The sequence below is a fragment of the Strix uralensis genome, chromosome 10, assembly GCF_047716275.1.
Source record: "Strix uralensis isolate ZFMK-TIS-50842 chromosome 10, bStrUra1, whole genome shotgun sequence".
Taxonomy (NCBI): domain Eukaryota; kingdom Metazoa; phylum Chordata; class Aves; order Strigiformes; family Strigidae; genus Strix; species Strix uralensis.
In genome coordinates, this window is record NC_133981.1 from 18516476 (window position 1) to 18537602 (window position 21127).

Genomic DNA, 21127 nt, shown 5'->3' on the forward strand with positions numbered 1-21127 from the left:
ACAGTATTCTGCAGATTATGCAAATTCAAAATTCAGTATTTGATTTTTCTCAAATGCCTAATGTTTAATCCCACTTTTCACAGTGGGTTATTTATTAACACTCAGTAAACAAGCATTATATATTTATGCATATCGTTCAAATTGGAACCTTACTTTTTTTCCAAAATGGAAAACCATCTATTGCTTTGTATTTTATTATTGATTCCCGCCTTTGCATCATCAGACTTTTTGGTAACACATGTCCGAAACATCAAGGTAAGTAATCAACTATGTATGGGTCTCTCATTCTTCATAGATTAACTTCCTGCCATTTATCAACATTTACCAGAGAGTTCATGCAGTGCTGCCACCAGAAGCTTTGTGTTCCCTGTTAGCAGTGAACACAAGACCAGACTTGGGACTTGGACTGCTTTACCTCTAATCAGCCTCAGTTTTGAAGCAGCTCTGAAGCAGCTCTCCTATCTCTTTTTAAAAGCATCACTTTCCTCTATTTTCCCTGTCATCACCATGTAGTGGTAAAATGTTTTAGTGGTCTTATATTTAAATGTTTAAAACAATCAGTGCTGCCAGGGAACTGACTTTAGCACCTGTAAAGCAATGCAAAATATCAGTGAAAAGATGCCTCCAGGAAGCAGAAAACAGAGATGTAACATGGCATCTAGATAAATATGTCCGCTATCCAAATGACATGGTAGGATTTTTCTGAAATTACTTGCACTTTAGCATAACATGAAATACACCTCTGTCCCTCAAAGGGACCATTCTGGTTTTGTCTGGATCTCTGAGTAAGGCAGTGCTTCCTGATGTTCTGCTTAATTTTCTTCAGTTAAGTTGCCAGCCACTATTTCTCACCTCAATAAATGATTTTCCTCTCTCTCAGTAGTTACATACTATGAAAAGCTGCAGAGGGCAAATCTCTTTAGGGAGCATTGTAGATTAGTGGGTAGAACAGGATAAAGCAATTTACAGTCAATTTCTGTTGATTAGGTTATGGTCTTTGCCAAGACTTTTTCTTTGAAAACCAGGATAATAACATATCTAACTTTTAAAAATCAGCTTGAGGTTTATTGCTGCAAATTGGAGATGCTATGGATTCTTACTATGTAACCATTATGTAGCTCAGATATAATGTAGCTTTTTCCTCTTGATTACCATACTGCCTGTTGTTCTCTGTGTGTCTTGCAATGCTAAAGCTTTTCTAAATGGAAAATGGCCAAAGCTTTGTGCAGTGCTCTGTCCATACATGCAGAGCACTACAGAAAAGTCAGTTGATTTTCCCAGTTTTGTTATATACTTTACGCAAATGTAATTTGATTGAGATGGAGGAGATTGCTTTGTACTGTGAAGGTCTCGGATACTTTATTGTATCTTTACCCCTCTATTTGGTGGAGCAGGTAAACATGCTTGCACAAAATGTGACCTATGAGGCTCTTAGAACCAACAGAGATAAGGTATTTGCAGCTGAGCTTACGGGAATGGAGTTACACAAGCTGTTATTTTAACATGATTCAGTAAGTATATTTGAAGCCTGTTCTCTCAGAAAAGAGAACACATGGTATTTTTGTAGAGCTGGTATTTGCACCTGGTCTGGGAGCAAATATGCCAAAAAAAGTTCTAACAGCTTTTTTTCTCTTCCATTCAGCCTTTCATAGTGACCGCCTCTCCTCTATGTAAGCCTGCTGAATTGCCATCTTACCTATTCATGTTAGAATGAGAGGCTGCTGGGGTGAAAAAGGAAAAATTTAGGAGTAAGTCTGACAGAGTTTAAGGAAAAATATGTGTAAACTGGGTTTTTATGCTTTGATACAAACCCCTTTTTTCTTCCAAAGGAGAATTTGTTTGAAAAGACAAAATATATGCCACAGGACTCAGAACCAGGAACTGCCAAGAAAAAGATGTCACCCTCAGTACAAGATATTCTGTTTTTACTTTGATGTCAGTCACCACACAGCCATCCTATAATCAAGGAAGACATATTAAGCAGATTTTAGCATGTTCTTTCGTCTCAACATTTAAATATGAATGGCACTGAGCATTCAAGCCTCTTTTCCTCTCACTCCCCCCTCAACTCTCAGGCAGTCCATTATTGTTTTTCAGCTGAAAGAAGGTAACTTCTTCTGTCACTTGAGCAAAATACAAGATCACAGCAACTTCAAAGTTTAACTTATCTTTCAAACTCACAGTATTTAAGGTGCACTAACTTCAAATGAAAACCAAAAGATTCACCAATCTATGGGTGATGTATGGGAATGCTATAAGGAAAATAGTTATATCTGTCTTAGATGCCTTACTTACTCTTCCCTCAAATTTACTTCAGTTTACTAATGAGGACCTTTCTCAAGCCTTCCTTCTCCTGGACAACTTCTTTTGACTTGGAAGCAAAAGACAACTACATAGGTGCCCAGTGATTTATTTGTAAATGCAGCTTTACTACCTTAGTCATGATTTTTTTTCCTGTTTTTTCTCTTTACAGAAGCGAAATGCTGATAATGACTTGGTGAGTAAAGTTTGGTTTTGTCCGGGCTACTGAGAAACATTTATAGTGCGAGAATATTCTTACTGTGTTCACAACATGTTTCTCTGAGTCCAGCCTGAGCAAATGAGTATTTCTGAGTGTGTGACAAGGGGAGTAGCCCAGAGCTGCTTGTTTTAGGCAGTAGGACTAACTAGACGGTTCCTTTCCAAGCTCTGATGAAAACTCCTGGACCAGGAAAGAGAACAAATTATTTTTAACCTTGCTGTAGTTGAATAAAGAGCAAAGTTGTTGGAAGTCACTAATACAGTGAGGTGGCAGTAAGTTGTTGTGCTCTTTGACTGACCATAAACAAAAGTCACAGTCTCAGTAGAGAAAAAAACCTGTTCTTATAATGGCAGTATCTTTGCTGTGGTGGTAGTTTTGTTAAAGAGACTGTAGTTATAACTCGTGGAATAGCACCATGACGGCAGTGTGATGGATATCCAAGGAAATACAATTGTGTTCCAGTTCTTATGATTAGGTCTTTCCTGTTTTGCTTTAGAGTGATAGAATGTCCGGCCGAGATTTCTTTTTAAAAATATGATTATGGCTGATTAACACAGACATCAATGTAACAGCTAGCTCTTTTCTTCTTTTTTCATTTTTCAATCTACAGGTTGTCAATGGGATAGAAATCTATAGCATGAAAATTGATAGTAAAGTAACTTCCCGATTTGCCCACAATGTCATCACCAGTCGAGCTGTTAATCGTGGAAATGTGCACAAAGAAGTTGTCTTTGATGTTGAACTCCCTAAAACAGCCTTCATTACCAACTTCAGCATGTGTGTAATCTTTACAATGTTGTTAGAGAAGACTAAAAATCTGTGCAAATGCAACTGGTAGAAACTGAACTCAAATATTCATTTTTATTTTGCCATTTTCTAAATGCCTCCTGGGTGATTTTCTGGTACTATTAACATGGAAGATAGTTGGAGAAAGGCAAAGATTGGTACATCTGTAGAAAAGATGACTAATTTTAAATTATTTCTATTCATCATCATGGACCTTAGGGAATGGGGATCTTCTCTGGAGATCCATTCATCTTTTCAGAAATACCACTTACTTACTCTGATGTTATCAAACCAGAAAAGTTCCATTACTTAATTTCCCTGATGGCATTATAGCTTAATTTATCTCTTAATTTAAAAACCATATTTGAATGAAAGGCAGGAAATAGAATTATTCCTTTACATTTGTACCTTTAGTTACAATAATGTGTAATTCTGACACCATTATGAGCTTTAATTCAGCTTAAACACGTCCATCTCTGCTAATCACACTAGGCCTGTTTTATCTTCAGTGAAAAGAAACAGTAGCTTTTAGGGTACAACTACTCTTAATGCATGCTGGAACTTTCATTATAGGATGAGATTAATTCCCTGTGAGAAATCCCTGTTTAATGATGTAAGGAGTGTAAGGATGAAATGTTCAGCTGTACACAGCTACATTTGGACAGATGAGTCTCATCCAGAGAGTTGACTTGCCATTAGATGAGATGATCAAGCTGCTGAAGTGTAGGAATATGGAAGGTGTAAGTAGTGTTGCTATCAGCCCAGTTTTGATCTAATTCATTTTCAAAGTAAATGAAAGCTACTTCCTTAAGCTACTGAGAACAGAGCTCTTCATTCGATCTAAATTCACTGAGAAGACTAGCTTCAGTGAAAGTGCTCAAATCTTGGCGATAGCGGATTCCTGAAAGTGCTTTTTAGCAAACCAATCAATAAACAGAGAATTACCTATAGTAACTTTTCATGTATTGGTGCAAACCATTCAGCTAAACCAGGACTTTTTTATCTGCAGGACAATTGATGGTGTCACTTATCCTGGAACTATAAAGGAAAAAGAAGTTGCAAAGAAGCAGTATGAGAAGGCTGTTTCAAAGGGACAGACTGCTGGTCTTGTCAAGTAAGAGTGATATGTTGTGTGGCTTCCGCACCATCATCCCATAACAAATTGTGAGATTGGAAATACTTCGTTCTGGCATATTTCTGAAGTTTGTTTTTTACAGAACCAAAGGACAATCATTAAGTTAAAGTTATTGTAGATTAAATTATAAAAAGGAAATACAATTTAGCACTACGCAGCCAGTATCTGCAATTATGGAAAATCTGTTTCTGCAACTTTCACTGACTTTGTATGACCTGTTCCTGGGATTAAGCTCACTGGGAAACTTAAATAAATTCTACAGTTAGAGTATGATTTTAACAATAGATCAAAATTCCCATCTTTGCTTTACTTCTTTTTTGAAAATCATACTCCACCAACCCGAAAAATAAATATTGTGAAAGACGATAAAGATATTCTTTTTCTTACCCACTTAAATACAGAGCTTCGGGACGAAAAACAGAAAAATTCACTGTCTCAGTCAACATTGAAGCAGCCAGTAAAGTCACTTTTGAACTCACATATGAAGAACTGCTGAAGCGACAGTTTGGGAAATATGAGATGTTCATCAAAGTAAAACCGAAGCAGCTTGTCAAAGATTTTGAGGTAAATGGCAAACTGTATTAAATTGGACTGTAGAGACGATGAAATTCTGTACATCTGTTGAAAGTGGAGTACCATGGTCATTCCCATTGGTTCACAGGTGAGCTAAAGGCCCATGATAATAGTTCTAATGAATCACGTGGGGAGTCCACACCACTATGCTTTAGTGCAGGTTTTTATTTGTAAGCCTGACAAATTGGCTTTAGCTACTAAACCTCCAAAAGAAATGATGTATGGAAACCTGAAAAAGCCATTACGACAACCTGGGATAAAATAGAAGACTAATATTTTTCGTAAGTGTGTTTATAGCACAAATTACACCTTTCTCACACCACCATGAAACTACATAACCTTAAATTACAGTGATACATATATTACATCCTAGAATACTGTGGCTTTTGTGGCCAAAACTGGTCTTTGATCACTCCTATCTGCCTTGCTAAAACTAGCTCTAAGGCAAAATGTTTTTCCTTTGTATGCACAGAACATACTGTGTAAAAATCAGCATCAAAACTCAGCATCTATAAGAGTTTATGCAGCATTATTTTAAACACACCATGATAGAGGGCATACTGAAATATAGGTCAAAGTTGGGCGCAACTCACAGCTAATGACTGGGTTATATATTTGAAGGACTTGAGTACTGACATTTTACAAAATTCCAGTATCTAGCTTTCAAATAAGTTATATTTCTATTAAGGTTTATTTCTTTCTAGCTTTGTTTTTAACTTCTATGTATAAAAAGGCCTGTTTGGATTTGGACTGCCATTATGAATTACAAAAGTAAATTAATTTTGCTTATAGAAAATCCCTCTTTCACATCTGTAGTTGCCAGCTGATCCTCCTGTAAATGGCTAAGTTGATATATTGTGGAGTAATCAATGACAATGAATTTTCAATTAATATTTCAGATTGAAGTAAATATCTTTGAGCCTCAGGGTATCACTGAGCTGGAAGCGGAAGGAACATTCATCACCAATGATCTACAAAATATCATTAAAAAAACTTTTTCAGAGAAAAAGGTACGACTACTGCATTCCATAATTTATTATTACAGTTACAATTCTGAAATAATAATGTCAGTGCTGCCAATGGAAGTGAGAGGAAAAAAAATAGAGAAAATGCAGTAAAGGCTTGTCTGTGCAAATGAGCTCTGAATTCCAAGCTAGCAAGTGGAAGGCCATCCCCATGCAGTGCAGAAGCCATGTAGCTGTTAGCTTGGTACTGTACCCAAACTAGTAGGCCTTGTCCCATAGCAGTAGTTGGAAACTTGGATACCAGTAAGACTATTTCTTACAGAAGAACTGAGTCAGTAACAAGTAGTTTTCTCATGTATGCAGGTGGTAGAATTCCTAAGTCATAGACTGCCCAACAGCCTTATCAAAGGTGTCACTCAGAGTGGAGGGCTGAACCAAGGAAGATGGGGAAGTAAACCTATGAAGAAAGCTCTAGATAGCAGCCTTCATTTATCAGTGATCCATCAATAAGGATATAAATACATATAACTAATACCTAACCTGATAAAACAGGTTATTCTCATGTCCGTGAATATAAATACACCGTTTTTACAAAATGCAAATTTCTTTGTGTCCTGTAGAAAATTTTCAGCTATTAAGGTAAAGATCTAATAAAAGCTTTTCTTTTCAGGGCCATATCTCTTTCAAGCCAACTCTTGATCAGCAGCGAACCTGTGCAAATTGCTCACAGTCTGTCTTGGATGGGGATTTTACTGTAAAATATGATGTGAAGAGAACAACTCCAGATAATCTGCAGGTAAATCTGACAGCTGGAGATTTTGAACTGTTTACTATGCTTGCATAGTAAAGGTCAGGGAGCAGCGAGGGCCAGCTGTTTCCTAAAGGACAGGGAGCTGAGCATGACAGCACAGCTGACAGCACAGGGGCTTCACCAGCCACGAGTCCACTCCTCCCAGTACCTGAGCAAGGCAGACCCAGAGATGGTAGTCAAATTTAACTGAGAGTCCGAGTCACCAGGCAAGTTTGTGGTAATGAGGCAGCCCAAGGTCAAGGTGGGAAGTCAGTCTGCAAGGTGGGATCCAAATCAGTGGAGTCCATGGACAGGAACAGGTATGGCTGTGACACAGCTGGAGACAGACATTCTTACAGTGTAGCTCAGGCAGGGACTAAAGGCCCAGGCTTGCACTTAAATGAAGCTCCTGGGCCCTGGACAGAGGTGAGACTGGTCAGGGCCATTAAAGCCTGTTAGTCCACTCAAGAGCTAGACACTAAATGAAAGTAATTTCTTCTTTATCCATTTTATCTTTATAATATACAAAAGTATTTTTCTTAATTTTTTTTACATTTTATTTTTCAGATTGTCAATGGCTACTTCGTACACTTCTTTGCACCAACAAATCTTCCAAATTTGCCTAAAAATGTTATTTTTGTAATAGATATTAGTGGTTCAATGTCTGGAAGAGAAATAGAACAGGTAAGTTATTACTATAGGGTCCCAGTGAAAGAGCCTCTACTGTGATGGAAGGGACATGGTGGCTTATAGTGCATATGCATTGCTTAAGCTATACCAAGTGGTTTTATGCTCTGACCTCTCTAATGCTCTGTACTGTAAGTACTAGTTTGAAACATTACTGTAGAACAAAATTCTATACATTTAGGCTATATTTACTTATAAATGTTATTAGTTCAAAACTCTCAATATCATCATTTCCAGAGAACTCTGCCACGTGTACTGGACAGTTCCAAAATTAAAATGTGCATACAGTATTATGTGCATTATCTGTTGTTCATTCTGTCTCCGCTGGGAAGTGGCAGCTCTTTTCATAGCTGGGACTCCTCATTCTAAGCTAATGCTTAGAATTTTCAGGTTTTGGTGCTGCATCAAAATATCCACACCTGCTTGCATATGAGCTTCTCCACCAGCCTGTAGCTACCCAATTCCCATCACTTTCAGTATGCCATGCCAGCTCACCTCAGTGCAAGCAACGATCTATGACGTGAGACCTGATCTTCCTCTCAGCTACAAAGATTTACCAGATGTAATTGCAACTGGCTGACTTCACTAGAGTTACTCTGAAATAGACACAGGGACTGGCAAGGACAGAACAAGCTCAGAAGTTTTGCACGACATACTGTGTAAAAGTTAACAATACCCAAATGCTGAGAGATTAGTCACGTAAAATCTGTAAGCACCTATTTCGTTAAATATTGAAGCATACGTTTAAATCTCTTTGTCTTATAGACAAGAGAAGCACTTCTAAAAATCTTAGATGACATTAAAGAAGATGACTTCTTCAATTTCATACTGTTTGGTAGTGAAGTACGCACCTGGAAAGAAACATTAATCAAGGCCACTCCTGAGAATTTGGATGAAGCAAGGAAGTTTGTTCGGGGCATTGACACTGCAGGCAGTAAGTACTTTACTGGACTTGCCAGTAGGTCACTGTGTAAGGTAATTTATCAGTTCAGTTGGTGAACACAATGCTACAGCTTTTTTTTTTTTTTTTATTACTGATGAGATACTCCTAAAGCTGAAATTTACTCAGAACGTGACATTTATTTTTTCTTATGTTTCCAAAGTCCAGATACTTTTCTATCTAAACATACCCCTGCTTGCAAACCCAAATCTTTCATTTTCATACTGTAATGAGATCTCATCAGATTCCAGTGAAAAATGGGCCTTTATTTTGACTGTCTGTGCTGAAACCAAATTTCTACGTCTACCTTGCAGTGACAAATTTACATGGTGGTATAATGAGGGGAATTGATATGCTGAATGCTGCTCATGAAGGAAACCTTGTGCCCAAGAGAAGTGCGTCTATAATTATCATGTTAACAGATGGCCAACCAAACGTAGGTAAGTTTGTCTTGGATGGAATAATAAAGAGAGTGAATTAACTAACAAAAAAATGCTCAGTTAAAATTGGCCTCCATCTTTAGCTTCTGGATGTTTTCATGATTTAAATGCTATTATACCAGCATTATACTACTAAACCAAGTTTTTGATAATGCCTCCTAAGAAATCCAATCATGACTAGCCACATTTTGTTTTGTGATAATTTTATCTATTTGTGAAGAAAACTCACTTTTTCTGGTTTGATGCAGGCATATCAAATACTCAGGACATTCAGGCACATGTAAAAAAAGCCATTGAAGGAAAATATCCCTTATACAATCTCGGTTTTGGCTATGGTGTTGACTACAACTTCTTGGAGAAGATGGCGCTGGAGAATAAAGGATTGGCCCGTCGGATTTATCCTGACTCTGATGCATCTTTACAGCTTCAGGTAGAGCAATCACCACTTAAATTAGATGAAACATACAGTAATTCAGACAACTATACAGACATTCTTATTTTGAAGTAATCAAAATCCCAAAGTGTAATCTGGTACTGAGATACTCAGGAGTCTGCTGTAATCAGAATATTAGTTACATATAATTTTCCCTTTCCCTTATATAAGCAGAAAGTGGAAGGGCAGTAAAAGGGAGATACTGTGGGCTGTAGAAGAGGGTTCAAAACTTGGCATAGGGTGACACAAGACATGGTTCTGAAGAACACTTTGGTGTGCAGCAGAATTGCTGCAGTCATTCTATCTCCCATACCTCACAGACCATGTAGTTAATGTCGTGTCAAGGGAAGAGAAGGATGACAGAGCATAAAGGCTCCAGATACTCTGTCTTTAGGAATTTACTGCAAGCAGGTGTGTCTTACCATACTTCTGAAGCAGTTTATAGTTGTATAAGTCATGAGAACAGGTATAGACAGTACAGAGTTGACCTTTTTTACTTCTCACATTCCAATAGCAGCCATTCAAAAAATTCACCAAAGAATTTAGATACTGGATTTCACTGCAAGCTCTGCCCCACATCAAATACCTAGTCTGCTTTGGCTTATGTTGTCATTTCAGTCTCTGCAGGGAATAGATCTAGAAACTTATTTCTATCAAATAGGGGGAAGCTTGGGATCCCTCTTGATTAACACTGATGTAACTCATCATCCACAGCATACTGTTCTCAGATATTTTTCTGCTCTCTTAGTGAGTCTGAAGAGATTGTGTGTCCTTTTTGATTTCCATTATTTGTAGATTTTTAGGCCTTGTACTCTTGAGATTTAACTGATTATTTAAATATTTCTTTCAAAATACAATTTTAGTTTTCATTGCTGAAATAGCTGGATGTTTCTGGGTACAGATCTACCTATGAATTAAAGAAACAATGATAGTTAAATGTTTCCCTTTTTCCTTTTTATCCTGTAGGGGTTTTATGATGAGGTGTCGAATCCCATGCTCACGGATGTGGAGTTAAACTACCCAGAAAATGAGATATCAGACCTGACTAAAAACAGTTTTAAGCATTTCTATGATGGGTCTGAGATTGTGGTGGCCGGGCGCTTTATAGACAACAACCAAAACAGCCTGATAGTAGATGTGAGAGGTGAAGGCGTAAGTATGGATTTCTTTGGCTTAAGTACAGTACACAAAGTGTCTGAATGTTCAAAGCTGGCAATGTTTAAAATATTTACTGGTATTTCTTTACCTCAGTGACAGGATGTGTTACTGCATATGTGAGAAACTAAATGCACCAAAGTCTTTGGTTTTAAAACTGCAAGTTACTTGCCTAGTTCAGTCACGTATGCTAGGGTCAGTTTGGAACAACTTTGTGCAGTGTGACTAGATTAATTTTGCTAACAGATTTTTTTGTTTGTTTGTTTAGTCTCTAAATACCCTACCTGGTTCTTTCAGGAGTCAAATGTTCAGTGTTCACAGATACTAGTCTTCAGTGGGTGAAGAAAACTGATGGATAAGCCAGCTGAATATTTGAAATGCCTTCCTCTTAAAATAGAACTCTACTTCTGATATGAACCATGTGATCTGAATACCTCTCCAGAGCTGGATTCTGTAAAAATATTTGCCCCTGATGTCCAAGAAACACAACACACACATATTATAAATCATGTTATCATAACTGAGTATATGCCCTGTGCACTGTGGTGTATTAAATACATTATATGAAATTAGGTATATTTCAAGTACAAATAATGTATTATTAGTAAGTTAGCCAGCATATCTCCTTAAACGCATTCCTGTATGAAATCGACGTCATAATCAAAGTTCTTTAAATCCCGAGTAACCAAATTCTAATGAAAAAAATTACATATGAATTTGGAAACCACATTATGTTCTATAGTGTACACTACTAACCTTCACAGAAGCTCCTGATACAACACTGACAATTTCCTGAGCAAGTGCTGTGTAGGACCAGGCTGGTTTTCAATTTAATATGATTTTCAAATGTGAAGGTCTTGATTTTGGGAGGTTCTGGAAGTCCTTGGCTACTCAAGATACAGAGAAGTTTCCTTCTTCCCAACAGGCTAATGATGCCCTGTCATATACTACACAACAAGATGCTGAGCAAACAGCTAAAGCTTTCCAAGAACAACAGTACATATTTGGAGAGTACATTGAAAGGCTCTGGGCTTATCTCACCATTGAACAACTCCTGGAAGAACGGTAATTCTATCTACCTGAGAACCCGTTAACCCATCTGACTGGTGCAACTTCTAGGATGTGAAGCTGAAATTCACATCACACTGAGGTGCTGATGGGAAAGCATAAAAAACTGTAAGGGAAATCCCCCAACCTATTCTCCTCCCCAACCTCAGTATTCCTGTTTTAGGTTGCAAATGAAACAATTTTAAATTATTGCAAATGTGAAGCACAGTTTTGCCTTTTTCTTGGATAGCCAATGCAATCAGAAGTGCTCTTAGATGGTAACAAATATTGCTTATTGATAAATTAGCTGCAGAGAAATGACTTCACTTTAAAGAAAAATATTTAATCCAGAGTTCAATGAGTAATTTAGCAATCATTGATGCTAGGAGTCTCTACCTGTATTCAGTATTGCAGCTACAGGAGAAAAAAAGGAGAATCTTACAGCCGAAGCCCTGGATCTCTCACTGAAATACAAGTTTGTAACGCCACTGACATCCATGGTGGTAACAAAGCCAGAAACCTATGACAATCAGGATGGGATTGCTGATAAACCCACTGAAGGTAGAGACATTTTCACAGTTCTACTTTACTTGAGAAGCCAAGTGTTCCTTTGATGTTCCCTAAAGAAAGGCTTTTGTGTGGGCAGTTTTAAACATGTATCTGAAAAATCTACTTTCCAAGCCTTGCATGTGTATAGTTTATGCAAAATTACTTTTCATTGTAAAGCTCATTTCTATCAAACCATCCTTCATTACTAAATCATACAGGCAAATTACTATAAATTCAAAATAAGTGTATTTTAACGTAAATATTAAAGTATTACATAAAAAAACCTGAAAACCAAGAAGCATTTATAATCTAATAATCCAGCTATATTCAGTTTAGTTCACAGCACTTTCTCCTTTATTTTTCTAAATACTTCATCTTAGGGGTAGATGCAGTAACATCTTTCTACATGAGAGGGGAAAATTTGCATGAGATCTTCCTCATGCAGATATATCAGGTTGTAAAAAGATGGAGATTATATCTGTAAAACACAGTATTGATATATATTGCGGAAAGAGAAGCAATTATATTGAAAGTGCAGAATTTGTTCTCAAGTCCTCTGATACTTTGGCTAATATTAACTCCTTGCTCAGTAAAACACTGTGCTTTCATACAGTTCAGCCTCTTTGTGAAACAAAATGGCTATTCCTCTTCAGCAAGTAAGGCAAATGCTACCCTCTCAGTGCACCCCAAAGCCACCCTACCCTCATCTGTATGTGTTGGTTGGGCCATCCTCATCTGTCCCTCATTTTACAGGTCTGACAAACCATTATTTTTTCCCCAGACTTTTGCTTATTGACCCTAAAAGTTATTCCCAGGCTCTGTGTGGGCTCTCTGCTGGCTTCTAGATGAAAAACTTTCTTATCTCCTGAGTTTAGCATGGTTACTTAAGGCATTTTATCATAACAGAGATGCTTACTGGAGGTCAGTGGGGTTTTTTTTCAGCTGGGATAAGTCCTGAAACCAACTAATTGCTAAGTGTCCTTCAATTCTGAATAATTCTTCAGGCATTCTGCTGATAAAAGTTTTGCATTATTTTTCATAACTATCATAGTGGGATACTGACATAAAAACACTTCATGTTTAATTTAACATTCAAGTCACTATACAGCATAATGACTTACAGCTGGACTCGGTAAAATGGAAAAACTTACCCAAACGTCTGACAGAATTGACATCCACTCATAGTGATCTTCAGCTCTTTTCTTTCCCTTTTCAGGTACTTGTAGTACAAAGGCCCTTTTCTGAACTTCTTTCCAACTAAATCCTTTTTATATATAGAAAGTATAGAGCATTAATAGGAGAAAATGCTCAAAACACTGCTACTGTATAAGAAACAAAAGTAATTTTTACATACTCTAGAGTCTATATTCACAAATAGGATTACTGAATCATACAGTCAGTATTAACAGAATGATGCAAATGCAAAAGAGTAAAAAGAATAAGGAACATTTTGCAATGTTGAAATGACATAAGAATAAAACAATTACTAATCGTGCTCTTGTCATATGCATGATTAATTACAGTTTTCCTGCCCCACATATCAGCTTTTTACTTTCGGTGTGTTTCTGTTTGATTTACAAATACTGAGTTGTATCATTGGGAAGAAATGGAATTGTAAAGTACTGAAGATACCTGGTTGAATTGTCAAACAGTGTTTCATTTTTTTTCTTAGAATGTGTTTTAACAGGGTCAGAATCCTTCCTGTTTAATCATGCAACTGAAACTGTAAATATCTCTTTTTCTTCCCTTTACTTCTTACCTGCCCGTGGTAACAGCTGAAGGTATGTACATTTCTGATTAAATTTATTTAATATTTTTAACTTAGAGATGGATTTCCTGCATCACTTACTTGATATAGGACACAATATTTTTATAAAATTCTTGGTGAATAAATCAAGACTGTGTTATAAACAGATTAAAAACTGCTGGTAAAGTTTGTAAATACTTTTTTTAGTGTGATTCCTCCTATCTCTGACATTTGAAGCATCCGGCCATCACAAAATTCAGGCCCAATACAACTAGGTTGCTTTCCAGGGCTTGCACTGTTGACTCCCAGATGGCTGTGTGTAGCAGTCTTTCCTACAGAGGTGTCCTCATTGGTGCTGTGATTGCTACTTCTTCAGCACAAAGCCCTGTCTTCAGCCACACTCCATAGCTTCAGGTGTAAGAAGAGTAGAAGACTAGAAAAATGTGGAAGCAGGCGGGTAAATCTTACTGACTTCCCAGAAGTACAGTTCAGAGCAAGATGACCCAGGGGAATCAGAGAAGAGCAGGTTGTCCCAGTCCCTTACAGAGTAAACCCCCTGTCTTTGGAGAAGTAACATTTTTGCTGAAAACTAGGGTGTGCACATTTGCTTTGTGGCAGTCATAAATAAACTGTTTTGACTAAGTTTTTCTTTTTTAAATATTTAGAAATTTATACATAATTAAAAGATTTTGGAGTTGGTTTTGGTGGAAGGAAGTGGGAGAGATTGGTTTTTAGTCTTTCTAGCGTCTAAAATAACATTGTGTTTCATTCACAGCACAGGCTGCCCCACCTGTTGCGCTGGGTAAGTCATTAGTTTAAATTTCCGAATGAAGCAGCATCTGTCAAAGGAAATTGATTCAGACAACTGAAATTACTGGAGAGCTAAAAACTGTTTTTTCTGGGTTTACAACTGTATTTTAAGAGATACTACCAAATTCTTCTCACTGCTAAAAACACACTTAAAGATTGAACAAAATTGAAAAAGTTCCAGCTAAATAGCTTTTAAGGAATAAATGCCAGTTCATCAAACCACCATTTTTTCCTGATAGCTGTTTCCCAAGAACAGAGGATGGACTTGAATTTGCATCTCCTTTGGAATTACATAAAGCAAGAGACCATAATGTAGCATCTCTGGCTATATTAATATGTTCAGACACTCATAGGAAAATAAACTGGTTTAAATTAAGAGAGAGAGACAGCAACTCACCCTTCAGGTTGCTGGTTGGACAGTCCTGAAAATGGGAGAGTTAGATTTAAATTTTTGCTCCGGAGATTAGTCTCAGTGTCTCTCTCTCTCAATCTCTCTCTCTGTCTAGTTTTCTCAAATCTTCATTGAAAAGACTTAAATTCATTCAGGAAAAAAACAAATGCCAAAACCTCAAAAGTTTTCAATGGATGGTGTTGCATGTCCTTGCTGATAGACAGCTTAATCCTTAAGTCTGAAACATTTGTGTCCTACAGATACATTACTTGGGCCTCGTGGAAACACTCAAAGCAATTTAGACTACAGGTGAAATCTGTCTCTATCCTGAAGCTTTGCTTGATTCAAAAGGGGCACAAACTGTCATTCCATGGACTATATATGCTTTAAAAACTAGGATGGAATTAGCAATTTTCCTAGCATATTAACTTCCTGACATTTTACATGTACTGTGCAGATAGTGTGTAAATATTCCATTTTGATGTGAGTTTTTCTAACATCTTTTTTCTTTACTCTCTGCAGCTCCACAACTATCTTACCTATATAATTCACACCCCACATGGTATACCAGTGGTGAGTAGTTTGAGTAGTGTCTGCTTAGAAGGAGAACAGAAGAGGGCGTTTAAGACTAAATTGCACAATTCTTATGAGTCTTTTAGATAATTCCCTTCCACAAAGGCAGCCGTATTTTATTTACAAGGGGCTAGTATTTTAATATACTTTAAACACCTCTAAATGTTTTTTAATGATCAAGTAGCTGAGATTGTATATGGTCATTTTCTTAGTCCTCCTTCCCATTGCTAGGCTTTTTGTTGGTAACTGCCTATTCTCTATTCAAGTGAACTTTCTGCCCTCAATAAGACTTTCATGGCCCTCAGAGATGAGCACTAAGAGGTAGCCATCCTGAACCTACAATCCATGTGCCAAATTTTACTGTGGTCAAGAGACACAGGATATATGCCATGTACCCAGGAAAGATGAGGGGAAAAAGGACATGGCTTACTTCGGGGAGATGGTATCAGCTTCCTTGGGACCCCACCACTCCTCTGAAGGATGGACTGGACTAAACTTGACATACAGCTTGTGCAGAGACCAGTTCCTGCTGGTCCCCAGCATCAGCAGTTCCATTGCCACAACGTTAAATGTTCATGGAGAACTTTGAACCTGTGTATCACTATACAAATACCAGTGATTTGCCTTTACAGTTGATGGAGATCCACACTTCATTATATCAGTGCCGCAAAAAAAAGATGCCATTTGTTTCAATATCAATGAAAACCCAGGTGCTGTGTTAAATTTAATAAATGATCCAGTTACAGGTGAGTTTTAAATTTTTAAAAATACAGTAAGTCAGGATACTTATAACAAAATATCTTATTTTTAAAGGCTATTTCTCCCTTTTATACTGTGTAAGCTTTTTTCCTAGCAAGGTTAGTAGGAGTTCCTGTAGCTGTGATAGGGTACCATTACCATGAATGTGTTTTCACTTGGAGTGGAATGAACTTTTAAACTGTGTTTGAAAACCACTGTGAGAGTTAAGATAGTTTGTCTCAGTGAGTAGTAGTACAAGCAATAAAATAATCCTTAGGTTGCCATTTCATGGAATACCTGGTAAAGAGAGACCGATGTCACACAGGCTATTTCTGTCCATCCCAGACTCGTTGTACTCTAGGAAATATTAAACTTTTCTCAATAAAGTAATTGTTGTCTTTGTGGAAATCCACAGAATGGCCCCCAAAGCTTTATTCTACTTTGACACAAAGATGCACTGATTCATTTTTCAACTCATACTTGTTTACTTGAGTTCTTAAATTTCCATGACACTCCTTGACATCAGTTGATCGGGTTCTATCTCTAAAACAATACTTGATGTTTCCTTTTTATATTAGGCATCACAGTCAATGGAGAACTCATTGGTGATAAGAGAGTAAATAGTGATGCAAAGATCCAAAACACATATTTTGGAAAACTTGGCATTGCAAATAAGCACCTGGATTTAAGACTGACAGTAACTCCTGAGAAGATCACAATTCAGAATGGCAATGAAAAAACAGGTTTCACCTGGCTTGACTCAGTCACCTTGCAACAAGAAGGGTAAGACTTACAGAAAGAATATCAGGCTCCTGATTTACTTTCTACACTTTTTTTTAGTGTTGCTCAATAATATAAGATTTGTTGTCTGAATATACAAAAGAAACTGATTCAACTCCCGCTGGATTCTAGTCTCTACTTTGTTGTATAACTGCTGAATGATTATTCATAAACTCCTCTGCTTTGAATAAGTAAATGAAGAATTTTCCCTGATTTTCTATTAGTGTGACTAAGGTAAAACTAGATTTGGTATTGTGCTTAATGCAACAGTGTCTTGCAAATACACTATGTCTAAAGTCCTAATAACGTGCTGTAAGCGATCTCCATTTTAAGAAGTGGAAATTGTAATATTTATGGAACATTTTGCACTGTCAGGTATATTTTTCATGGGACTCATCTATTATAGAATCATTTATACCTGTGCAAAAGGAACTTTAGAAAAGGAATAGGCAGCCTCTCCTCCTCCTCCTCCTCCTTTACATTTTCAGTGTGTATCTGGAACAAAATTCCTACCTTCTCAAAGCATGGCACTGCAACAGAAAGAGCACTGGAGCAAAACTGTTATTCATACAGCATACTTACTTATATTTTTTGACAACCACATTAGTGATATCACTAACACAATCAGAAGCAAATTTTCTTTATCCTAGCACTAACCTAGAAAGTTCAGGAGTTGTCTTTTTTGAAAAACAAAAGGAAAAGGTGCCAGGTAGCATCCAAGCAAGGAAGCGATGGTTTTGTCAATAACATTTTTATTACTGAGCATGAGGTGCTGTATCTACATATCACTAATCTATCTGTGATCAATTGTGCTATTAGAGGACAAGTTTTGGCAGAAACATCTTGCTGAAAAGTTTAAAGCCTAGGTAGCCTTCTACACTGTAATTTAGTCTGAGTCTTGTACTCTCTGTGAACACACACAGATTCACATGAACTAAACTATGCAGCAAAACCTCTATTTTAAAAACCACTGAGCAATTTATAAAGCCATGTTTTGTTGTTGAACATGTTTCTTCTCATTGCTGTTAACTCTGGGAAGCACAATGTCCTAAGTTAAGTTTTTCTTTTTTCCTCAGTTTAACATTGATAATTAACAGGGAAAAAAGTCTGGTGCTCAAAATGGGCAGTGGTGCTTCATTTGTTATTGTTTTGCACCAAGTATGGAAGAAACATCCTCTTCACCAAGATTTCCTAGGACTGTATGCATTGGAAAGTGAAAAACTGTCTGAACAGACCCATGGATTATTAGGTATGACTTCATTTAGTGTTTTCATGCTTGTCTTTCGATATGAAACTGCATAATTTGTAGACACAATGTTGTACTTAGCCTTTCTGAGCTGGATAGTGGAGGAAGCTGAGATGATGTTGATTTGCAGTATTAAGATTTCTGACAAAATATTCTGGGCTCAGACTTTATGCATTATCTTTTCTTAAATTCCTCTGCTGCTGCTGAAATCACTAGTCACTAGCATCCATTGTCCTCACTGGCATCTTTAAACCTTATCTTGCTAAATTCTGCCTACAGATTTATTTTTTCTTACTACACTGTTCTTCCATCCTCTTGGATCCTTTCATCTTTATCACCTTTCTCCTAAGTACAAGCACTCTGAGAAAATACATGTGTTAGCTTGTTCAAAATTTGCCAAACCTCAGTTAGGGCATACTTGTAAGAAAATAAATTGTTAAAGTATATCTGGATTTACTAGCATATATTAAAATCACAGAATCATCTTGTATCATCTAAAATTTTCCCCACGTTAGCTAACATTCTTTATTCTATAGAAGGTAAAGTTGGTAATTCAGGGATCCAAATTTTGACCCTATTGAATCCTGTTTTCTGCCAGTGTAGTGGGTTTGGTGGTGTGCATTCTCTGTTGGAAAATACAGAGATAGCAGCCATTTTCCCTTGCCTTCCAATTTTCACTTATAAAATCAGGTAAGGGCAGCAAACACTCATTTTAGGTCAATATGTTTACTCATTGTGGAAACTAATGAACTGCTGTGAACTTACTCTTCTCAGTCTTGGTATGCACTTTGAGGCCTGGGGAGAGTGAGCCAAGGTACTGGTAGTACATGTCAGGTCCACACATCATGAGAAGTGCTGTAACAAAACAGAAAAAGAGCGGAATAAGGATGGAATGTTATTTATGGTTTCCTGCTCTGGTCTCCTCAGGCTAAAGGACTTCTCCACACAGAAGTTATTCTGCTATGGTATGAATTGCAAGTAGCAAGAAAATTGCAAAAGCCCATGCAACATGGGTACACCATGTTACAGTTCACTGACTTACAGACATCGTTGCTATTTTCATCATCTTTGACTCTGCCTCTTGTGCTTCACTACATAATCTAAAATCTGTGCTCATTCTAACACTCAGAGCACCAGCAGCATCCTGCACCAGCCCAGACAGGGCGAAAGTGTGCGAAAGTGAATCACGGCAGGAGCATGACAATGCCTTAGATGTCAGCCTTGTTCTGAGCATAATCACATCCAGAACTTCCACAGATCAACACATGCATTATTTGATTAAAAAAACCCCCACAAACTAAAGACTTGGAGAGTATGTAATAAGTACAACTGAATAGACAAGATGCAAAGTGAGGATATCTTGAAGGACATCTAGAAAAGGCTGATTTTACTGTGCACTCAGAAGTGGGAACTTACATCCAAATGATATGCATAGAATTCTGGTTTATAAAAAGTAAATAATACCATAGGCATATGTTCAACCTTGCACAAAACTTGGTGTTTGCTTATCCATTGAAAAACCTGAGGGGACATGGGAAACAGCATGGGAATGTAGAAGTTCTGGGGTTTCTGTGCGGTTTGTTTCTGTTTCAGTGTGTGCAACATGCCTGAAATGGTAATTTTGGCTTCTATTTTTAGGACAGTTTTTCCACCCCATTGACTTCACCATACTTGAAATTCATCCTGGGTCTGATCCCAAGAAACCAGATGCCACAATGATTGTTAAAAACAATGAACTGACAGTAACAAGGTAAAAAATAATTAAGTCCTTAGCAAAGACTTAGGAAAGATTAGCTTGTCAAAGTGTGGTTTCTGCTTCGATACTCCCATGACTGTATTTTCCCTTTCAGGGGCTGGCAGAAGGATTACAGAAGAGATCCTAAGCACGGCGTTGATGTTCCTTGCTGGTTTGTTCATAACAATGGAGCTGGGCTCATAGATGGTGTTCATACGGACTATATTGTTTCCAGTCTGTTTTAAACAGCTGCAACTTCCTCCAAATTCCTGGCTATACAGAGTATTTGTCTGAAAGAATAGTTTTTTTCGAAGTTGAAGAAGTATTAAAAATACTTACCATGTTTGGCAATGCCAAGATACGATGGATTCTCACAGAGAGTTTTACTGAATATTTGATCAAATCTTAAGTGCTAAACAACTATTCTGCTCATGTGCACAGATATCACTCATCCCCTGAAATATCCTTAATTTACTGAATTAATTTACTAGCTCTAAAATTCTGACTTAAAATGTTACTTTCTACAACGTAACAAACATTCTATCCAATTTTAAATCAGTAACTGAGTGTCAGGAGTGATTTAAATAAAAGCATCAGTACTTAATGCCTTGCTGTTATTCCCACAGCTATCAATGTTTCACATCAATCCAGTTTCACAAAGCCCGGGATACCAGGTGCATTTTCAAATTCCACACAAGAGGACAGCTGACAGACCCACACATATTTCAGGATAATCCAGTAGTACTTAAAAACCATCTGACCACTTGACTGCACAGTGCTGAGGGCTGGTGCAGTACCATCACACCAGATGACTGATAGCATCCAGGACTTCTGTGTGTTAGTATTTTAATTGGAACCTAACTTTTGAATGCCCCAATCTTTATAAATGAATGGGATACCACAGTTCCAAACAGCACTCAGATTTAAGTAATAGTAGCTGTCTTTCAGACAGCATCTTTTTTTTTTGTGTAAGACCTATTATTGAAATGCCATTAGTGTCTTCCAGTAAAATTCCTCCCTCTGTTCCCACAACAGAGTTTATGTATGTATTTCAGGGCAAGAAGTGTCTCATTTATTTATATATTC

At 37.3% G+C, this 21127-nt stretch overlaps 2 protein-coding genes across 2 annotated transcripts in view; one reads left to right on the top strand and one right to left on the bottom strand.

The window, feature by feature from the left end:
• NEK4 (NIMA related kinase 4) overlaps positions 1 to 11200 on the bottom strand; it is a 29622-nt gene extending 18422 nt beyond the window's left edge. The window contains exon 1 of the mRNA XM_074879510.1: positions 11182 to 11200. The gene's annotated coding sequence lies outside the window, so the exon portion shown is untranslated. The remainder of the gene's footprint in view (positions 1 to 11181) is intronic.
• Positions 166 to 20645, top strand: LOC141947876 (inter-alpha-trypsin inhibitor heavy chain H3-like). Its single transcript, XM_074879518.1, has 21 exons — positions 166 to 255; positions 2474 to 2497; positions 3132 to 3298; positions 4317 to 4421; positions 4844 to 5006; positions 5915 to 6025; positions 6651 to 6776; positions 7338 to 7454; positions 8223 to 8391; positions 8712 to 8837; positions 9086 to 9267; positions 10237 to 10422; positions 11351 to 11490; positions 11879 to 12033; positions 14544 to 14570; positions 15492 to 15542; positions 16175 to 16288; positions 16859 to 17063; positions 18137 to 18309; positions 19945 to 20056; positions 20157 to 20645. The coding sequence occupies exons 1-21, from the start codon at positions 166 to 168 to the stop codon at positions 20284 to 20286; spliced, it is 2673 nt and encodes an 890-aa protein (XP_074735619.1). The 3' UTR covers positions 20287 to 20645.
• Positions 20646 to 21127: the final 482 nt, after the last annotated feature.

Excerpts from the sequence above, each read along its gene's own strand:
- LOC141947876 (XM_074879518.1), top strand. The coding sequence starts at position 166 with ATGGAAAACCATCTATTGCTTTGTATTTTATTATTGATTCCCGCCTTT. Across the intron at positions 2,498-3,131 it reads GAAATGCTGATAATGACTTG|GTTGTCAATGGGATAGAAAT; the intron begins GTGAGTAAAGTT and ends TTCAATCTACAG. Across the intron at positions 15,543-16,174 it reads CCCCACATGGTATACCAGTG|TTGATGGAGATCCACACTTC; the intron begins GTGAGTAGTTTG and ends TTGCCTTTACAG.